The 18,832-nt window shown below is 26.6% G+C and overlaps 2 protein-coding genes across 4 annotated transcripts; both read left to right on the forward strand.

Annotated features, from left to right (window-relative positions):
* Positions 1 to 35: 35 nt before the first annotated feature.
* On the forward strand, positions 36 to 2,707 carry LOC145943889 (vesicle-associated membrane protein 3). Of its 3 annotated transcripts, XM_083051790.1 has the most exons (6): positions 36 to 243; positions 356 to 405; positions 732 to 782; positions 1,107 to 1,339; positions 2,158 to 2,233; positions 2,547 to 2,707. In XM_083051790.1, the coding sequence occupies exons 1-5, from the start codon at positions 178 to 180 to the stop codon at positions 2,193 to 2,195; spliced, it is 438 nt and encodes a 145-aa protein (XP_082907916.1). In that variant the 5' UTR covers positions 36 to 177; the 3' UTR covers positions 2,196 to 2,233; positions 2,547 to 2,707. The 3 variants fall into 3 exon arrangements, with proteins under 3 accessions (XP_082907916.1, XP_082907918.1, XP_082907917.1); XM_083051792.1 differs by lacking the exons at positions 2,158 to 2,233; positions 2,547 to 2,707 and adding an exon at positions 1,452 to 2,149; XM_083051791.1 differs by lacking the exon at positions 2,158 to 2,233 and having other exon boundaries at positions 37 to 243.
* Positions 2,708 to 4,606: 1,899 nt separating this feature from the next.
* Positions 4,607 to 18,757, forward strand: Fatp3 (Fatty acid transport protein 3). The gene is made up of 13 exons (XM_083051480.1): positions 4,607 to 5,017; positions 12,485 to 12,635; positions 13,081 to 13,318; positions 13,914 to 14,145; positions 14,359 to 14,560; positions 15,201 to 15,393; positions 15,675 to 15,818; positions 16,125 to 16,262; positions 16,348 to 16,414; positions 16,726 to 16,816; positions 17,010 to 17,163; positions 17,255 to 17,310; positions 17,383 to 18,757. The coding sequence occupies exons 1-13, from the start codon at positions 4,896 to 4,898 to the stop codon at positions 17,476 to 17,478; spliced, it is 1,884 nt and encodes a 627-aa protein (XP_082907606.1). The 5' UTR covers positions 4,607 to 4,895; the 3' UTR covers positions 17,479 to 18,757.
* The last annotated feature ends 75 nt before the right edge of the window (positions 18,758 to 18,832 follow it).

Consider the following 18,832-nt stretch of genomic DNA (forward strand, 5'->3'; position numbering starts at 1 on the left):
GATCCATATAGTCTGTGCATTCAAACTGTTCTAAAGCCGGTAAAACAGGATGGTTTCTGTCAAAATGGCTGAGTGTTCGTGGATGGTTAAATTTCGAACGGTGAAAGAAATCATTTAATTGTGCGAATCAATTATTTGGAGTCCGCGTATAACGCGTGGATCAATTTTCCTGACGACATGTTGTCGTCCGGTAAACGCAGCTTATCTAAAGAGGACATCAAAACTGCGGATAAAGATGAGAAAGTGAGTACCCTTCATCACTGTATCAGCATGCACGAAGAACATGCAATATCCTAAAATGTCGGCATACTTGGCGGGAAATTTGACATACATACTTATATTTCTTGTTTCGCAGGAGACGCTATTGGAGCATGATAGTGATTACGACGAGGAAATGTTATTTACGTAAGATAGAAAATTTAATTTATAATTACTTGTGATTAATTAACAAAATTTCTGTAAGTGTTGCAAAAGCCAGTTTTTTTTTGAAAAAAAAAAAAAAAAACTATACAAAAATTAATACAAATGTTTGTTGGACAAATAATGATTATTATATATTTATTTTAAAGTACTATTTTTATTTCTGTTTTAAATTTTAATATAAGTTATTAATTTTATTATAAATTTGTTTGTTGAAATGTTTCATCTGATAAATTCGACTCTTGCCACATTTTTCCAGAAATTATTTCAATTAATTCAGATATGTACTGATATGAGTGATATAATTACAGTCGACCGAGCACGTCAAATGGGGACGAAAAAGTTGACAATAAAATGGATAGGTGAGCAATAATAATATACTTTTTATCTTTAAGGATTCAAATAAATTCGAAAAGTGTATATCATATTATCTAATTAAAATACTCTTAAATAGAATGTATAAAATGCTTTAAATTAGAAAAAAATAATTTTTCTTTCTGACAATCATTATCTGGTTAAACTATATTTATTATCATAAGTATCCTCTACTGGTGATTACAGTATGTTTAATTTTTTTAAAATGTAATGCTTAATTTTAAATTATTTTGCATCGACATATATATGTTTAAGTGTAACATGTGAAATTATTACTGCAAGCAATTGATAAATATCTATTTCATTTAAAGCGTCAAGCTGCAAATCCAGGAGGTGACAGACATAATGCGGGATAATGTTCACAAAGTAATGGATCGCGGCGAGAGGCTGGAGGATTTACAAGAGGCGAGCGATCGTCTGAATATGGCCGGTAACGAGTTTAGGGAAGCAGCGAGGAAAGCACAACGAAAAGCGTGGCTACAGAATGTGAAATCGAGGATCATCATTATCAGCATCACTGTGACGATCGTGCTTTTCATTGTTGGTAGGGAATAGTATTAACTTAACAACAGCACGATAATACGTGGAGTATGAATAGTTTTTGTTAAAGTAATATCTCACATAACTACGTATTTCAAATATTTTTTTTTTTTTAGCAATTTCGTAACTTTCTTGCGTCTCACAATTTGCATACGCGTTTTTGCTTGGTTTCTTCTCATTTTGTAAAGTCTGTTACGCAAGGACATAACATGCTGTATAAATAATCGGAAATTAAAATTAATTGACGGTTCAGTTTTGTGAGTCGAAACGTTTTGTGAATGTATAACGATTTGTACGCGTAAAGTATGTAAAGGAATGACGTAAAATAAGAGCATGAATAATTGAGAGTTCGATACTTATTTTACAAATTTGAAATTCAATAAGCTAGATATTTGCATTTGAAATAAATTCCCAGATAGCACCATATCAAAAATAGGCACGTAAGATATCTTTAAGATATTTTTAAGATGTCTTTTGGATATCATATCATAAGACTTCTTAAAGATATTTTAAGGATTTCTTAAAGATGTCTTATGCTCCAATTTTGGACATGGTGCTGGTCTGGGTTTGATGCATCATACTTGCATCAAATTTATTTCATACATGATTTTATTCTATTCTATCCTATCCAATTCTGTACATTTCTAATTTTTCACAAATTTTTGGCACAGTATATAAATGTATGAAACTTTCTGCTCACTTTCAAACCAAAGTGATGACAATTTTAAAACTTTGAAATGTGAATATTAAATAACGTTAATTTCATTCAGTCAATCTTTGGGGTTAATACTCTCTAGTTAGAATAGCGCGTGTCGTTTCCAGTTTTGGACATCATGGTGCTTTACCTGGTTCTCAGATAGCGAGCACGATGTTTTGAGCCTCGATCATTCACTGTAAGGTACATGACTTTTCACATTTTCCCATAACTCCATAATAAGGCTTTTGTTCAGAGGCTATAATAATAATAATACAATTAAAAATCGTGCATTTAAAAATCGTTAAAGTGTTCTTATTGTGCTACGCAATGTTCATGCGTAATTTGCAATTTATTCTGCGCACATATATCAACATTTTCTGTCTCTGCTCGCTTCTTTTTATCACATTTCTTGTTTTTTAATAGCATAGCAAGATGCAATTTCATTATGTAATCATCGTCAACGTGTTTATAGTATGACGAGGGATTTTCAATCTTCTTTTTTATTTCTTTTTAGTATCCATCGTCGTGAAGTACACATAAACGTGATGCCTGAGGGACTGTCAATCTATTGTCTACATCGTTGTACATAAATATTTTCTTCCTACAAATTAATTATATGTATTATATTTAATATAATAATCTGTATAAATATATCTTCTATTATTTTTGTGTAAATCTTGTCATTTTCATACATTGTATCATCGTAAAGATTGTATTTGCCTTTAGTAATGTTGCACAAAGAAATAATTAGGAAGAATATCTTTGTTACACAAAGAATGTAATAATAATTTGAGACAATATATTCTATTTGTAACTTTTACATAGATCTGTAAAAGTTTGAAACAGAATATATTATCTTTAATTATTTAATATCAAGAAGATTCTATTTATTTATGTAGGAGTACTATTTAAATAGCATAAATTATTTCTTCTATTTTATTTATGCTTTCTCGTGTTTTATTTTCATGATTTTCAATAAAATTATGAAGAAGATTCTTGTATACTAATGTACAATATTATACGTAGTTTTCTCAACATTAATCTTACAGCTTGGTATCAAAATCAAATTGTAAAATGATATGTATCAATAATTCTTTCTTATCACACATTTTTTTTCCAAGAAATGCAAATGTATGTTAAGCTTAATCTGTATAATTCATGCCACGTTTTGATAAATTTTAGCATGATTGTGTATTTGGATTTATAAAGATTCTATTTTAAAACATGCAAATCTTCTGTATTAAAAAACACAGCTTCTCTCGTATTTAAATATCGGCTAACAGCTAGAATTGACTGCGACTTGATGTATAGTTTGTAATGTTTATGGAAAGAAAAATAACATATTATCATAAATTATTATAATTTAGTAATATTAATTATTTATATGTGCTACATATTCTTTTATATCAATTAATATAAAACATAGTGGCTTTTAGAATTCTTATTATTTATGAATATAAATATTTTAATAGCATTACATATACGCATAATTATTTATTTATTTTTGTATTATTTCCACACAGATTACATCAATAAATTTTTAAAAATTTATTCTCGCCTTATATCTTGAACAAAAGACCGAAAAATTCATGTAAAAAATGAATATGTACTTTTGAGAAGATAATATATAGATTAAAATCAATAGATAATATAAAGTAACATGAAATAAGTAAACTCTTTTATATGTTTAAAATGTTTATTAAATATTTATTAAACGTAGAAATTAATAGGTATGAATAGGATATATATGCAGAGAAAAATTCCAATCCAGCTAGGAAGCTAGGCACACAATTCATTCTTTAATTTCATTGATCAATGTAATTCATTAGGTTTTGCAATAGAAAGCGAGTATGTTATAGAGCAATGTTATACGTGACACTTTATGTAATGCGGTGACCTAATACAAATTGTAATGGACGTGCGAGACAATTTATGATCAGTTAATCGAATTCAAAAGAATCGATTTGCTACATCATTGTCTATATACAGCAATGACTTTCAATAACAACCACCGTTATATTAATATATCAGATATGCATTTTTTAAATTTAAATCATCTCTCAAAATTTGTGTAAAAAGAAAAAGGAATGTAATTGACGCGTATTTCTAACTAATCTTCTAATTATTATTTATATCACACGTTCGTATCGTATTTTCTCGATAGCTACAGATACTCAGGCATTAATGAGAAGACAATGATCAGTAAATTATTTTATCAATTATTAGAGAGTTTGTAGCATTTTAAATTTCTACCTTTTTAAATCTCACTGCAGAAAAAGCTGAATTGTAGGAATAATAATTAAAAGCATAAAATTGCTATATAAAATTCTTATCGATTCGCATATTACAGAGGACTGTTCATTTGATGGGAATTATTTAAAGAGAATCTAGCGCATGTCAATTAAGAAAGAGACCGAGATGTACTTTCATCTCCAAGCACATCTCATTTTTCACAGCTCCCGCTTTCAGAAGCTTGGCTTTCATCTAAGAATTTGCGCATGTGTGATGCAGCGTGCTCTATAAGCTTTTATCAATCCCACCAGCCTCGGAGTAGCCTCGTAGGGCGGCTAGTGAAGTCCCAATGATTACTCATATGTTGTACAGCTCTCTCTGTACGGCGGACGTGGGGAGATACGGACTTTGCGGTATATGTCGAAGTCGCTACTTCAGTCCCGTTTCAGTCGTATCGCGACATCCGCATTTATCAGTTCTCGTGCGGAATCAATTCGAAGCGTTTCCACGATCGGCGTTTGTCAACCAACGGAGCGACCGACCGGTTGCCGCTGGCGCCATTTCTAAGTCGTAGTCTAGCTGTTAATTATCGAGTTGAAAACGAAGACGACGAAACGTGCGAAAAATAATAATGACAGAATTCTACCAGATCGTTATTACCGCGCTGAGCCTCCTGCTCGGCGGCTTTCTCCTCACCGGAAATCGTCGACGAATCATTTATATGCTCTACAAGACGCTGCCTAGAGATATTATGTGAGTATAAATAAATATAAAGACATGTGGCGGGAGAGGACGCAGATACAGATGTTCTAATTACAATAAGCGCATAATCAGATGTGAGCTTAGATCCGCTATCTTTTCAAATATACAAGATAGGGAACAGGTTAGAGAACATTTAGAGATGTAATTTATTTTTTATATGAGTCTTGTTATTTATAATTTTTCCATTTCTATTTTGCTCTCTTTCTCTCTCTCAGGAGTTTTTTGTATGGTAAATATAATTCGAAATATAAAATGGTGATAATTATTCAATTTTTGCCAAAATATTTGCTCCAAAATGTTTGACACATCAATATTAATGATACAAATTATGTAAAATAAAAAAAAAAATATATATACAATATAGATTTAATTTTATATATAGTATATTTTATATAGAAACAAAATTTTATAAATAGGCTCGTATATTGTAAACGCAAAATTCGAAATCATAGGCCAACTAAACGAGCAATTATTTGGATGGAGATGAAAATAAAAATTAACTAATAATTATAGATATTATGTTAATCATGAGATTTACAATACTTTATTAAATATATACGTTTCGGCTTTACTAAGCCTTCTTCAGTATAAAAATAGTCGATGTCTTTGTAAAAAACAAAAAATATGTGAAGTACATTCGTGTCCGATGACGCTAGTCGTGCGCATTATTACAAAAATGATCATTAGAGGCCCATTAAATCGTTTTCTATAGAGTATCGTTGTTGAAATGTGTGTGGCGATGGGTAACACTGTATGACGTTTATCACTCGGTTTGTAATTTATTGTTTATATAAAAATATTTTTACTTTTACTTTTATATAGTTTTAGAAATATTTATATATTTATATTAATGCATGTAAATTTAATTTTTTGATAAAATAATTGTTGCGGATTATTTAAATATATGTATATATATATAATTAAATAAAGTAAATATATGTATATGTATATGTATACTATATATTATATTATATCAGGGATCCGGACCGAAACAAAATTAGGGTTCGGTTTCGGTTACGGTTTAATAAAATATTTAATAACTGTTTCGGTTTTTGATAAATAAAAAAACCGAAATCGTTTAAATTATGATTTTTTCGGTTACGGTTCCGGTTTTTTTTAAATTTTTACTTTTCGTTTTTCTAATTAATTTCTAAATTATATTACTTTAAAAAATTATTATTAATTTTTATGACATATAAATAAACAACACTTTATATTATACATGAAAATATATTTAGATATACATATATATATACACAGTTGGAAAATTTTGTTTTCTTGTTAAAAACGGTCCCCGTTAAAATTTTTGTGTTAAATATTTAACACATTCATGTTAATTTAACATTGCTGTTATGTTAATTGGACTCAAATGTTAAATTATTAAAACAACTTAAAAAAAGTGTAAAAATAACATAATGTATATCTATTTTTAATTTTACACAATAAATATGTTCCGTATTATTAGTGACAAGATTTATCTGTTAAAATTTATCTGTTAAACAGAAAAAAAATGTTAATTTTACTTTATAATATAAGTGGGGGTGATAAAATGTAAAATTAACAATTTTTTTAGTTAATTTTTACATTAAAACTATGTTAATTTTACACAAAATTTATTTTAAGTTTATTTGAAGTTTGCATTTATTTTATGTTAAAATATTAATACAATATTCGTGTCACCATTTAATATATCCGTATTATGTTAAATTAACACAAAAATTTCTGTGGACCGTTTGGGACAGGTGATATTTGTTAAATTTAACACAAATTTTTCAACTGTGTATATAATATAGATAGGTACATATATAAATATATTTTTATATGTCATAAAAATTAATAATTTTTTAAAATAATATAATTTATATATACTTTATATATGTATATATATATATATACATATATATATATACATATATATACGGTTCTTTTCGGTATTTTTTTCTGTTTTGCGCAAATGGCGCAAATGACGGAAATGATAACTGTCTCCTCGAAATGCAATTATAATTATTCTTTAAATATTCTGAAACGTGTACCTATGTATTATCGCAATATATATATATATATAAAACGGAAAATATAATATCCTCACTGCTATCACTATTGCGATAATACATAGGTACACGTTTCAGAATATTTAAAAAATAATTATAAAAATAATTATATATATATATATATATATATATATAAAACGGAAAATATAATATCCTCACTGCTATCACTATTGCGATAATACATAGGTACACGTTTCAGAATATTTAAAAAATAATTATAATTGCATTTCGAGAAGACAATTATCATGACATTTCCGTCATTTGCGCAAAACAGAAAAAAATACCGAAAAGAACCGTAAACCGAAAATAATTTAACGGTCCGGTTATGGTTCCGGTGTTATAAATTTAATAGAATTTCAATACGGTTTACAGTTTCGGTTCCACTAAAAAAACGGTTATGGAACGGTTATCGGTTTTGGTTCCGGTTCGGTCCGGGTCCCTGTATTATATATTTAAAAAAATGTTTGGAATATAACCGCATTTAAAGTTGCAGGAGGCTTGCGTGCTTTACATTATGTTATGGATTAATAATTTGCGTTTATTGCCCGGAATGCATGATTGCTCGTTAAATTCACTTTAATGCTTCGTTTGACGTCGGAATGCAATGTAAAAGATAAGGGAACTCGCAAGGGTTCTTGATATATCTTCTATTTTTTTATTACATTATAATTTTCTATATTGGAGTAATCACTTTATTTCATAAATTTAATTTGTGCATCATTGAGATTTACAACTATTTATTGATTTAATATCTTATATATACGCCGTTAAAGAGATAAAAATTTTAATTATTTAAAATATTTACAATTACTTTTACAGTATATATTGCTTAGCCTTTATATTTTATTCGATTTTTAATTTATTGCAATTTTAATATCTTTATAAGTTATAAGAAACTTTAATATAATAATATTCTTATATATATAATATATATATATAATATTTCGATTAAATTATTAATTTTGCGCACATGTATAAAAGAAAAATAACATTTTTTAAACATTATCAGAAAAAACAGTTCATTTATTTTATTTAGATAAGATAATAGTAACAAATATATTTATGTAGCTATATAAATTAATATTTCAAAGATAAATTTTATTGTATTTTGCTCTGTCATAGTCACACATATATTTTAGATTTTAAGATGTGTCTCTTGTAATTTATGAAAGGTAGTCGTTTAATACTCGTATATATTTTTTAATTTTATAATAAAAATATTCTTAACTCAAGTTTTTTATTCAAAGTGCCTGCTGTAAAATTAGTCTTACTTAATTATAATATTATAGTATTTTAAAGTGTTAAATATGAATGTTGAAAATTACATTGGCTATGCGAGCCAAACGTGGATGTCAGTACGTATGCTTCCAATGAAATTAATTTTTTCGTTGGAATTTAATTCATTGTGCAAAAATATAGATCCGAAAGTCGCTGAATCGGGAATCGAACCCGAGACCTTTCGCTTGCCGGGCGACTGCTTTCACGAGCTCTCACTTAAATCTCGAATTGAGATTATTCCCAAATAAAGTCTTGGCATAAATACCAAGCAAGATTCGTGCCTCGTGCACAATGAATTAAATTCCAACGAAAAAATTAATTTCATTGGAAGCATACGTACTGACATCCACGTTTGGCTCGCATAGCCAATGTAATTTTCAACATTCATATTTGATATATAACGAGCGTTTATAAATTCACATGGTTTAAAGTTTAAAGTGTTAAATTGCTTTATCTTGCTTTTAAATTTGTCAATTCTATTTTAAATAATTTAACATCAATTTGAAATTAAAAATTATTTTTTTATTTAGTGTAATATTCTAAATCTTTTTTCATAAAAAAAAACCAAAACTAATCAAATATACAACTGTATATACAATAATTAACGACATTTAATTTTATTTGTAGCTGTAAAACTATAAACATTTAATTAAAATTTATATTACATTACACGTTCTATGCAGCGTAACAAATAATACAATCATTAAAAATAAAAAAAGAATCTATAATTACAAAATCGAATAATAAGTATAATGAATATAAAGGTAAAGACATTAAAACATTAAAATGTGATAAAAATAATAAAATTTTAATTAACAAAATAAAATTGTAAATGCAATTTGATTCCTATTTAGATTATTAACAATTTAAGAAGAACAATTTATTTAAATTAAGAAAGGCAAGGTTTTAATCTTTCTTTCTCTCTCTCTCTTTCCCTTCTCTCTTTCTCTTTCTTTTTTAGTATAATTAATAGAGAAATTAATACATAAATTAGTGCCAATATGTTTAAAAATATATACATAAGATTAACATTTAAAAACATTATCTAATAGCATGTAATACAAGCAATTAGAACATTACTAATAAAAAATAAAACTTTCTTTGTTCTTAAACGGATTGAGATTTGTAAGTATAAATTTTGTTTTAATATCATTAAAATAATAAATATAAAAATAAAATAATCTTTATAACAAAATATTAAACAATATTTCATATTTTTACTTTGGGGGGTTTCTTTTGTCATTTTTAAATTATTTTTCGCACGAATAAACACATAACATTCCAACAGAGATACTCGCATCATATGCAGAACAATAAATCTCGAATTGCTTTCAGTACAATAATGTATTCAATAATACATATATTATGTGCATTGTCTTAGTCATGTGGAATATGACGTGTCATTAGTGCAAAGATCGCATTAGATATGCACATGTGTTTTCTATTTACAACACTAAGCGATCAAAAAGACTCACATAACATTATTTTAACGTTTTCGTGTGTGGGAAATAGATAAATATATTTTTGATTTTTGCTTTAAATTGTTAATATATGCTATATATGAGTATATATGAGTATGTATATATGAGTATATAAAAATATTTTCAAGTATAAACTTTAAGTTAATTAAAGTAAAATTATTTTTTTTAACTGCAATTTCTAATTGTCTTGATATGATTATAACAACAAAAATTGAAATTTAAGTTATTAAACTTATTCGACATTACAAAATATTATTTTATCAATTATATTATTATATATAAATTATATATAAATTGATAATAAATATCTTCAGATGTGTTTATTGATAAAATTATATGCATTAAGATTTAATTATAAAGTAATCTAATCAATAATTAAAAAGCTTATGAGTAATAATTTAATTAAACATTTTAATTTTAATTTATTTCTTTAAAAACAAGAAACATAGAATTAAGTATGATAGTTGGCAATTTTTGACTACATAATGCATTGCGTACTTCGTAATTTATTCTAAAAACATAGAAATTAGCTATCTACTCTACAATAAAAGATGTCATTGAACTCAAGTGCATAAAAAACTTTTATTTTAAATTAATAAGAGTATATTATGTTGCAAAAAAATGTTTTGATTTTAAGGAACATATGTTTAAAAATTTAGATATTTTTTATAAAATATAAAATACTATATCGCATGAATATTACAATAATTAATTTTTGTAATGCTTTATAATTAACGGGCGGAATATTTAAAAATATCGATATATTTAACATCTATTAGATTGTAAATTTGCTTTGAATGTATATTTAAAAAAATTTTTGCTTTAAATTGTTAATATATGTGCTTTTCCTATTATCTAATGTCTATATCTATTATATCGTCAAAGGTCGTGCGTGTTGTTGAATTTACAAATGTAAACATAAAATGAATCTAAATATCAGATTATATATATATACGCGCATATAAGAACAAAAAGGGATAATTTCATTATATAATATTATTTTGATATTATCGATATAAATCGATATAAATATTCTTATAAAAGTTATCTTTTATATAAGTATTATTATATGTATATATTATTATGTATATTTTATATGTATTTTATTATACAATACAACTCATACACATAACCTTTTTAGGATTTATGTGTATAATTTATGCTATCGCATTATACATTATGATTATATGTATATGTATATGTGTATATTATAAAATCACATTATGTAATCGTTGAAATTATTAATCGTAATTTTCCTATTGTGCGCATTGAGCGTATTGTCCTATGCGTATTATATACATATATGTATATGCATGTGATGTAATTATTAACGATATTTATGCTACATATAAATTAGTTTCTATATTTATAAAAAAATAGTTAATATATTAATATATTAATATATGAAAACTTATACAATATTTTGTGTATATATTCTTTACATTTTTATAAGATTGTTAAAAATAACTTATTTGAATTTTTTCCTCGTTTTCTTATGGAACAGAATTATTATTATATTATCTAGTTAATAATAATTATCAAAGTGTGTATTAAGTATATGAAAAAAGAATATTAAGTATATGAAAAAGAATCGAGAAAAAGAATAATTATCTTGTGATAGCATATATGTATATAACAGTTTCTACAATAAAAATGTAGATCTATGAAAATAATAATAGATGAAAAGTCAAACTGTGTCATAAAAAATGTTTAATATTTTTATAATTAATATAATAATATTTAATATTTATAATTAATTACATAGAATATAACTTGTAACTTCTAATAATGAAATTACAATTTAAGTCATTCACGATATTATCTAGAATATAAAAAAACTTATCGTGTATCAGTGTGGCATCTGTAATTCAATGTTACTTTAAATTTTCTTTTCTTCGGCATTATTATTGAAAATAAGATTTAATAAACTAAAATTAATTATATATAATTATTTCAAATTAAGAAAATACAGTTTTATTTTCTACAGATATTTTATGCGAAAATTGCGACGGTGAATTCGCATTTCTCATGTCTTGCCAGGTGTTAGGCCAGTAATAATGGAGCAGTTGTACATTCGCGTGACATGCGCGCATGTCGTGTAGCGATATTAACCAATTGCAAAGACATGAGAAAGGATCAAGTGAAGAATGTGTTATCAATTTTATTTTCATTATTAAAAAAAAAATGGAATCTTATCATTTACCATTTTTTATCTTTATTTTCTTTTTAGAAAAAAATATCGAAAAAGTATCAAAAAAATCATCCATATGATAGTTATAATTCTTTCCTTGGTAAATTATATTTAATTGTTCAGTTCTTATTTCTTTTTAATTAATTAATATTACATTACATTAAAGAAAGAAGAAGAAGAAGAGAGAAAAAGAGAGAGATAAATAAATTTATTATAAAAGTAATAAAATTTTTCAAATTTTAAACAATAAGTAAAATATTTTTGGATACTAAGTATCATTCCATTCAACAATAAAGTTGATTGACATATTTATTAGAGCAAGAAAGCTATTAATAAATGGTACATAAAAACTCTATATGGATAAATTAAGTGCTTAAGTTAATATAAGTTGAATTAATATTTTCATTAAATTACATTAATAAAATGTAGGCTGATTTTTGTATCTTATTTTGTCTAGGGGTGGTTACCTATTTATTAAGGTTAATATACTTCTTTGGTGGTGGGAAAAGTGTGAATACACCGTCCCGAAAATTTTCTCAAAATGCGCAGCAGTTCATCCAAATAAAGTCGCTCTTGTTTTCGAAGACAAACAGTGGACATTTGAAGAGGTAAGTTCAGTCAAGAGATAGATCGTTTGCACTCGTACGATTGCACTGTGCTGCGCATTTAGCACTTGTGTCAATGATTGTCAAGGCGAACCTATTAGATTTAAATAACTGATTGCTGCAGTGATTACAGTTGCAATACGTACAAATGCAAATTTTTGTATTAATTATAGTTTAAAAATAAAGAATTTAGTAGTCAGACAATGTTTTTAAAAATTAATAAATTCGTCAAGTTTTAAGAGTAGGAATACAAGTTAGCAAGTTTTTTAAATATGTTTTTCGAAGATGGATTGCGTTTAGAAAATAAAAATGATAGATAAAAGAAAACATTATGAATTTTTCCTACTTGCAAGTCATTATACTTATAATTATATTTATAATATAATACTTTTCTCTTATATATTATATTAATATAATAATCATCAACGTCCTAATGACATACATACAGCTGGATCTCTTTAGCAATCGTATCGGACGTTACTTTCGCACGAGACCGTTTTCTCAGCATGACACTATAGCTGTGGTTATGGAAAATTGTCCTGAATACATCGGTATCTGGTTAGGCCTCAGCAAGGCTGGTTTCGTAGCGGCCCTCATCAATACCAACCTCCGTCATGACATGCTCGTATATAGCATCAATGTCGTCGGTTGTAAAGCTATCATCTTCGGGTCCGAATTTAAGGATGGTAAGACTACTTTGATTTACATTGTAAATGGCTAACATCCGTGACTCGAAAGCAGAAAGAAGGCAAGATTTCATTTGTAGTCATAGAATATATATTCGTGTTTGCTATTCACTGGTCAAAACAAACTAAAGAGAAGCATGTCTCTTTTGTTTCACATCATTATATTACACTGTATTGTACAGAATTATTTTGAAAAGCTTTTTTCACATCCCATATAATTCACTTTATTTAAAGAGAAATATGCATCGTGTTATATGTCTAATATTTTCATATGTATATGGTATAAATAATTATATTATATTTTTAAGAGATACTTGATCGTAAAACACGATGCAAGTTTCTCTAAACGTACTGTGCGATGACAGTTTTTATACATGATGTTTGTGACAAGTAGATAATCACACGGTTTCATATCTTCTGCGTAAAAGACCAATCACAAACGTCCATATTATCTTAAGTATTCTTAAACATTTTGATCTGTGTCTCTCAACTTTCATAATCATTAAATTTTTTTCTGGTAAATATAGCTTTCTAATGAATTCTCTATTTGTGAATGGAAAACTTAAAACTTGTTTACATTGCTTATCATGTACAGCAATTCGTGACATTAAGGATAAAATACCCGATATCGGACTTTACCAATGGTCGGAGTCGACGGACACACCGATTCTAGAAGAGGCGCTAGATATCAGAACCGGAATCCGTAGCATCGATTCCGCACCTCTCTTGGTCCAACTTGACCATAGCAGTCCCCAAGACAAATTGATTTACATCTATACTTCTGGCACAACGGGAATGCCAAAGGCTGCCATTATCACTCATTTGAGGTAAACTGCTGTGATCCTCTGTCACTTTTGCACGAAAGATCATTTAATGCGATACTGAAGAATATGGAAGTACGCTTGTACCAGAAATAGATTTTTCTGATACAAGATACTAACAATAAGTGAGAAAGATGGCAATGACTTTTAAATAAGAGAAAGAATGAATATGTTTTTTTACATAAATCAACAAATAGAAATAATAATTGTCGTTTTCAGATATATGTATATGGCATGTGGCACGAGCTTAATGCTTCGTTTACGCTCCGATGATCGAATTTACAACTCCCTGCCTCTTTATCACAGCGCAGGTGGAATAATTGGAGTAGGTCAAATACTTTTGCGAGGCGTGACCATTGTGCTTCGTAGACGATTCAGTGCGTCTAAGTTTTGGTCAGATTGCATCTATTACGATTGCACTGTACGATCACTCTATTTTTTTATACAATTTAACAGTTTTTTAATTACTAAAAAACTCGCAGTTTAGTACATAATACTTATTTTGAAAAAAATTGTTTTAAATATATGCCACAAACTTCTCTTAAAAAAAAAAAATCGGGACAAAAGTAAAATAAAATTAGATCTATTAAAATTAAATCTATGTTTATTTAATGACTCAAAATTTAAATTTATGTGTAGACCACTAATAATATAGCTTTTATTGATCTAAGAATTAATTGAAAAGTAAATGAAACAACTTGAAATACTTTTTAGAAAGAGAAATTTGTAGTAAAAATATTCAAAGCGACAATTTAATTTTAAACTAAAGAAACAAAAAGAAAGTTTATGTTAAATGAAAAAATAAAATGAAGGAATTTTGTGAATATTTTAAATCTCTATGTTCTTTTACTGTTTGCTTATTTTTGAGTTTTTTAAATATTTCTTAATATTAATAAAATTGATAATGCAATAATTATACATTTTCCATATATAGATTGCAACATATATTTATATATCATCAATTTTTGTTAATAGTATCATGAATTAGAGTTTTGTCATTAAAATTGCATTATCAATAAATTTTCAAATAATAACGAAATAAAAATAAAAATTGTTTTCAGGTAGCGCAATATATCGGAGAGGTCTGTCGTTTTCTTCTCACAGTACCACCAAGTGAAAATGATAGAAAACATAATGTACGCTTAATGATCGGAAACGGTCTGAAGCCGCAAATTTGGGAATCTTTTGTAAAAAGATTTGGCATAAAGCAAATAGGCGAATTTTATGGAGTCACTGAAGGAAACTCAAATCTTGGTAATTTGTATGCTTTTAATTAACTTTAGAATTTCGCTAAATAATACACTTTCAAAATAGAAAACAATAAAGATATAATAATAATTAAACAATATAAAAATATAATAAATCGATCGTAATTTCTGAATTTATTTTTATGGGTAACAAAATTTTAATGTTTTAAGTTTTTTTATCTATTCAAAAATTTGAAAATATATTTAAAGAGTGACAAATGTGAGTTTTAAAAATTTTATATTTATCGATTATAGTTATTATTTTTAAAATATTTGTATAACTTGCAGTTAACATTAACAGTAAAATTGGTGCTGTTGGTTTTATACCAAGATACGCTTGGCGTCTCTATCCTGTTGCTTTGTTAAAAATTGACGAAGAAACAGGAGATTTGTTGAGAGGAACAGATGGACTCTGCATACTATGTAAACCTGGTATGTATCATCGAAAATTTATATCGATAAAAACAGGATAAAAAATCTAAAATTTACTCTTATATTTATTATACTGATTATCAAAATAATAATTAAAACATCTAGCAGTAATATTCTATCATTGTTTCTTTCAATAACTCTTTTAAGAATTCTTGTATACTTACATTACTTGAATATTAGATATAAAATATCTCTCTATTAGGCAAATTATTTATTAAAAATATGACGAACATCGAAAATCATAGTTAAATATTTAAATAAATCAGATAAAAAACACACTATATTGTGGCTATATTATTCGTTTAGGTGAGCCTGGCATTTTCGTGGGCAAAATTAATCCGAAGAAAGCGTTTAACAATTTCACTGGTTATGCGGATGAAAAGGCTTCAGAGCAGAAAATTATATACGATGTCTTTGAGAAGGGTGATCGCGTCTTTAATACTGGTCGGTGATAATGTAAAATGTAACACAATCTATTTACTTAATATATCGAGAATCATTTAAGTGATATGAGTTCTTTTTGGAACAGGAGATATTTTAGTCATGGATGAATTTGGATATTATTACTTCAAGGACAGAACCGGGGATACATTCAGGCAAATACGCACATTTATATATACATATATATATATATATATATATATATATATATATATATATATGTATATATATATGTATATATATATACATGCACTTTTAATATAGCACAGAGAATAAAATTCAAATAATTAAAATTTTAAGCATAATCAAATTTAGTAAAAGAGCATTAACTATAAATATATATAATTTAAATTAATTACATATATAAAGTAAATTAATAACTACAAATATTTTTGAAGTAAATTAACAAATAAATAAAAATAAATTTGATTAATGGTATTATATTCTTGAAACTATAATATTATAGATGGCGAGGTGAAAATGTTTCCACTGCGGAAGTAGAAGCCGTCATCAGCAATGTGATAGGTTTGAAGGATGCAACTGTATATGGTGTCGAGGTAAATGTCAATTACATCAATTATTAATTATTAGTCACTCAATTCTATCGAAGGAAAGTATACAAAAAATTTATATGAGATAAAACATAATGTCAATTTATAAATCAATAAATAATTATTTTACACACGATCAATAGGAATGTATAAAAAAAAAAAACGATAAATATCTCTTCATATATAATTATGCGTTTAGGTACCTGGAAACGAGGGTAAAGCGGGTATGGTTGCTATATACGACACAAAAAATTCCGTGGATCTTAAAGAGTTGGGAGAAGAATTAAAGAAAGTTTTACCGTCCTATGCCAAACCTCGTTTCGTTCGTATTGTGCCAGAACTGTCATTGACCGGTAAAGATTTTATTCTTTATTGATATCTCGATACATTTGAAGCAAATTGGCATATATCTATAATAATATGAATGATTTCGTTCGTTGACAGGAACATTCAAACTAAAAAAGAAGGACCTTCGACAGGAAGCCTTTGATATTAAGAAAGTAAGTTTTATTTTATCCATTTGATTTGTTAAAATAGAGACAATAGTTATATGACAATAATAATTTTTACAGGTCAAAGATCCGATCTATTTCCTTAACAATGATACCTATGTGAAGTTGACTGATAAATACTACAATGATATCATTGAAGAAAAAATTCGATTATAATTGATACGTTTTCCTGCGGAGATACTTCCTTTTTAAGACAAAGTAGAATTTAGGAATTCTAGATGTAAAGGTTTATAAAAGCTTCCCCAGTGTGTTAATTAGTCATATAGTATTCGATGATCACTATTTTGTGGACCAATTAATTGTTATGTATGTCTTCTTTCGTAAATACGCGTGTACAAAAACGTATCATTTTGAAAACTAATCATTTCAACATAATTTTCGATTACAATAATCAAAATTAATATTTTATAATTTATAAATTATTTATATAACAGAATCATAATTATTTAAACCTATATAAAAAAATATTATGTGTACATACATAATAAAAATTTGAACATATCTTATAAAGTGATAGTTATATTTTTAAATTTTATACAACTCTCTGTTATCTTATTTAAGTTCAGCAAGAGAATTTAATAGCAATTTATAAATGCATTTTGTAAATTCTTGATATGACGAATTTGGTATACTGATTTTTAAAATGTAATAATTTTTGCAAATTATTATAATTATCATAATACAAAAACATAAAAAGTTTTCAAAGATAAAGAAACAGTCACACACAATAATTTGTTGATTAAGATTGTATCGGCTTAATTGTATATCCTTTTAAATTCCCGAGCTTTAATTACTTATTTGTCAAGATTTATATGCGTTGCTGTTAATAAGCCTTATTATTGAGACACATCGAAAATCTCTACAAACACAATATTCGAATTTATATGTATATCATAATCTTATAGGTTACAATCTGTAAACATATAACTGTACAATATTTTGATATAATTTACATATCATTCCTAAATTCATTCCATTAGTTTTCAATTCTCGATAATTAAGATGTGTAATTTAATTATAATTTAATTGTTGTAATGAATGTTGCATTTTATATCTAAAAAGAAAAGGATCTGGCCGTATGGCTAATCTTTGCATATGACAACATAAATTACATGTTTTTTAATGGGTCCCAAATTTAGCTGCTTAATATATACTGACTGCAGTTTTAATTTTGTAAATGATCTGTGTCGACTTATTGTTAGAGTGTTTTTCATTATATAAATATTCACATATGTACGTTGTTTTTTTCGTTAAAAATAGTTTAACATAAAATGTATCATTACACTATATTCTCATACTGTTAGTTAATGACAATATCTTCCAGTCTCTGCAAACATATATCAATATATATATTCAGAGGTGTATTTTACAGAACTGTTAACGTCTATTTTTGAAAATGTACGACTGTTATAAATAAAGAATTCTATTTCTCAAAGGAAGTTGTATTGAAAATAGCAACAAAATCTCTGTATATTACTGTTTGGTCACCCGATATATTAGCTAAACCGGT

This window comes from Prenolepis imparis, unplaced genomic scaffold (genome assembly GCF_030444845.1).
Source record: "Prenolepis imparis isolate NDT839.2.m4 unplaced genomic scaffold, iyPreImpa1.0 SCAF_12, whole genome shotgun sequence".
In the NCBI taxonomy this organism is placed as follows: domain Eukaryota; kingdom Metazoa; phylum Arthropoda; class Insecta; order Hymenoptera; family Formicidae; genus Prenolepis; species Prenolepis imparis.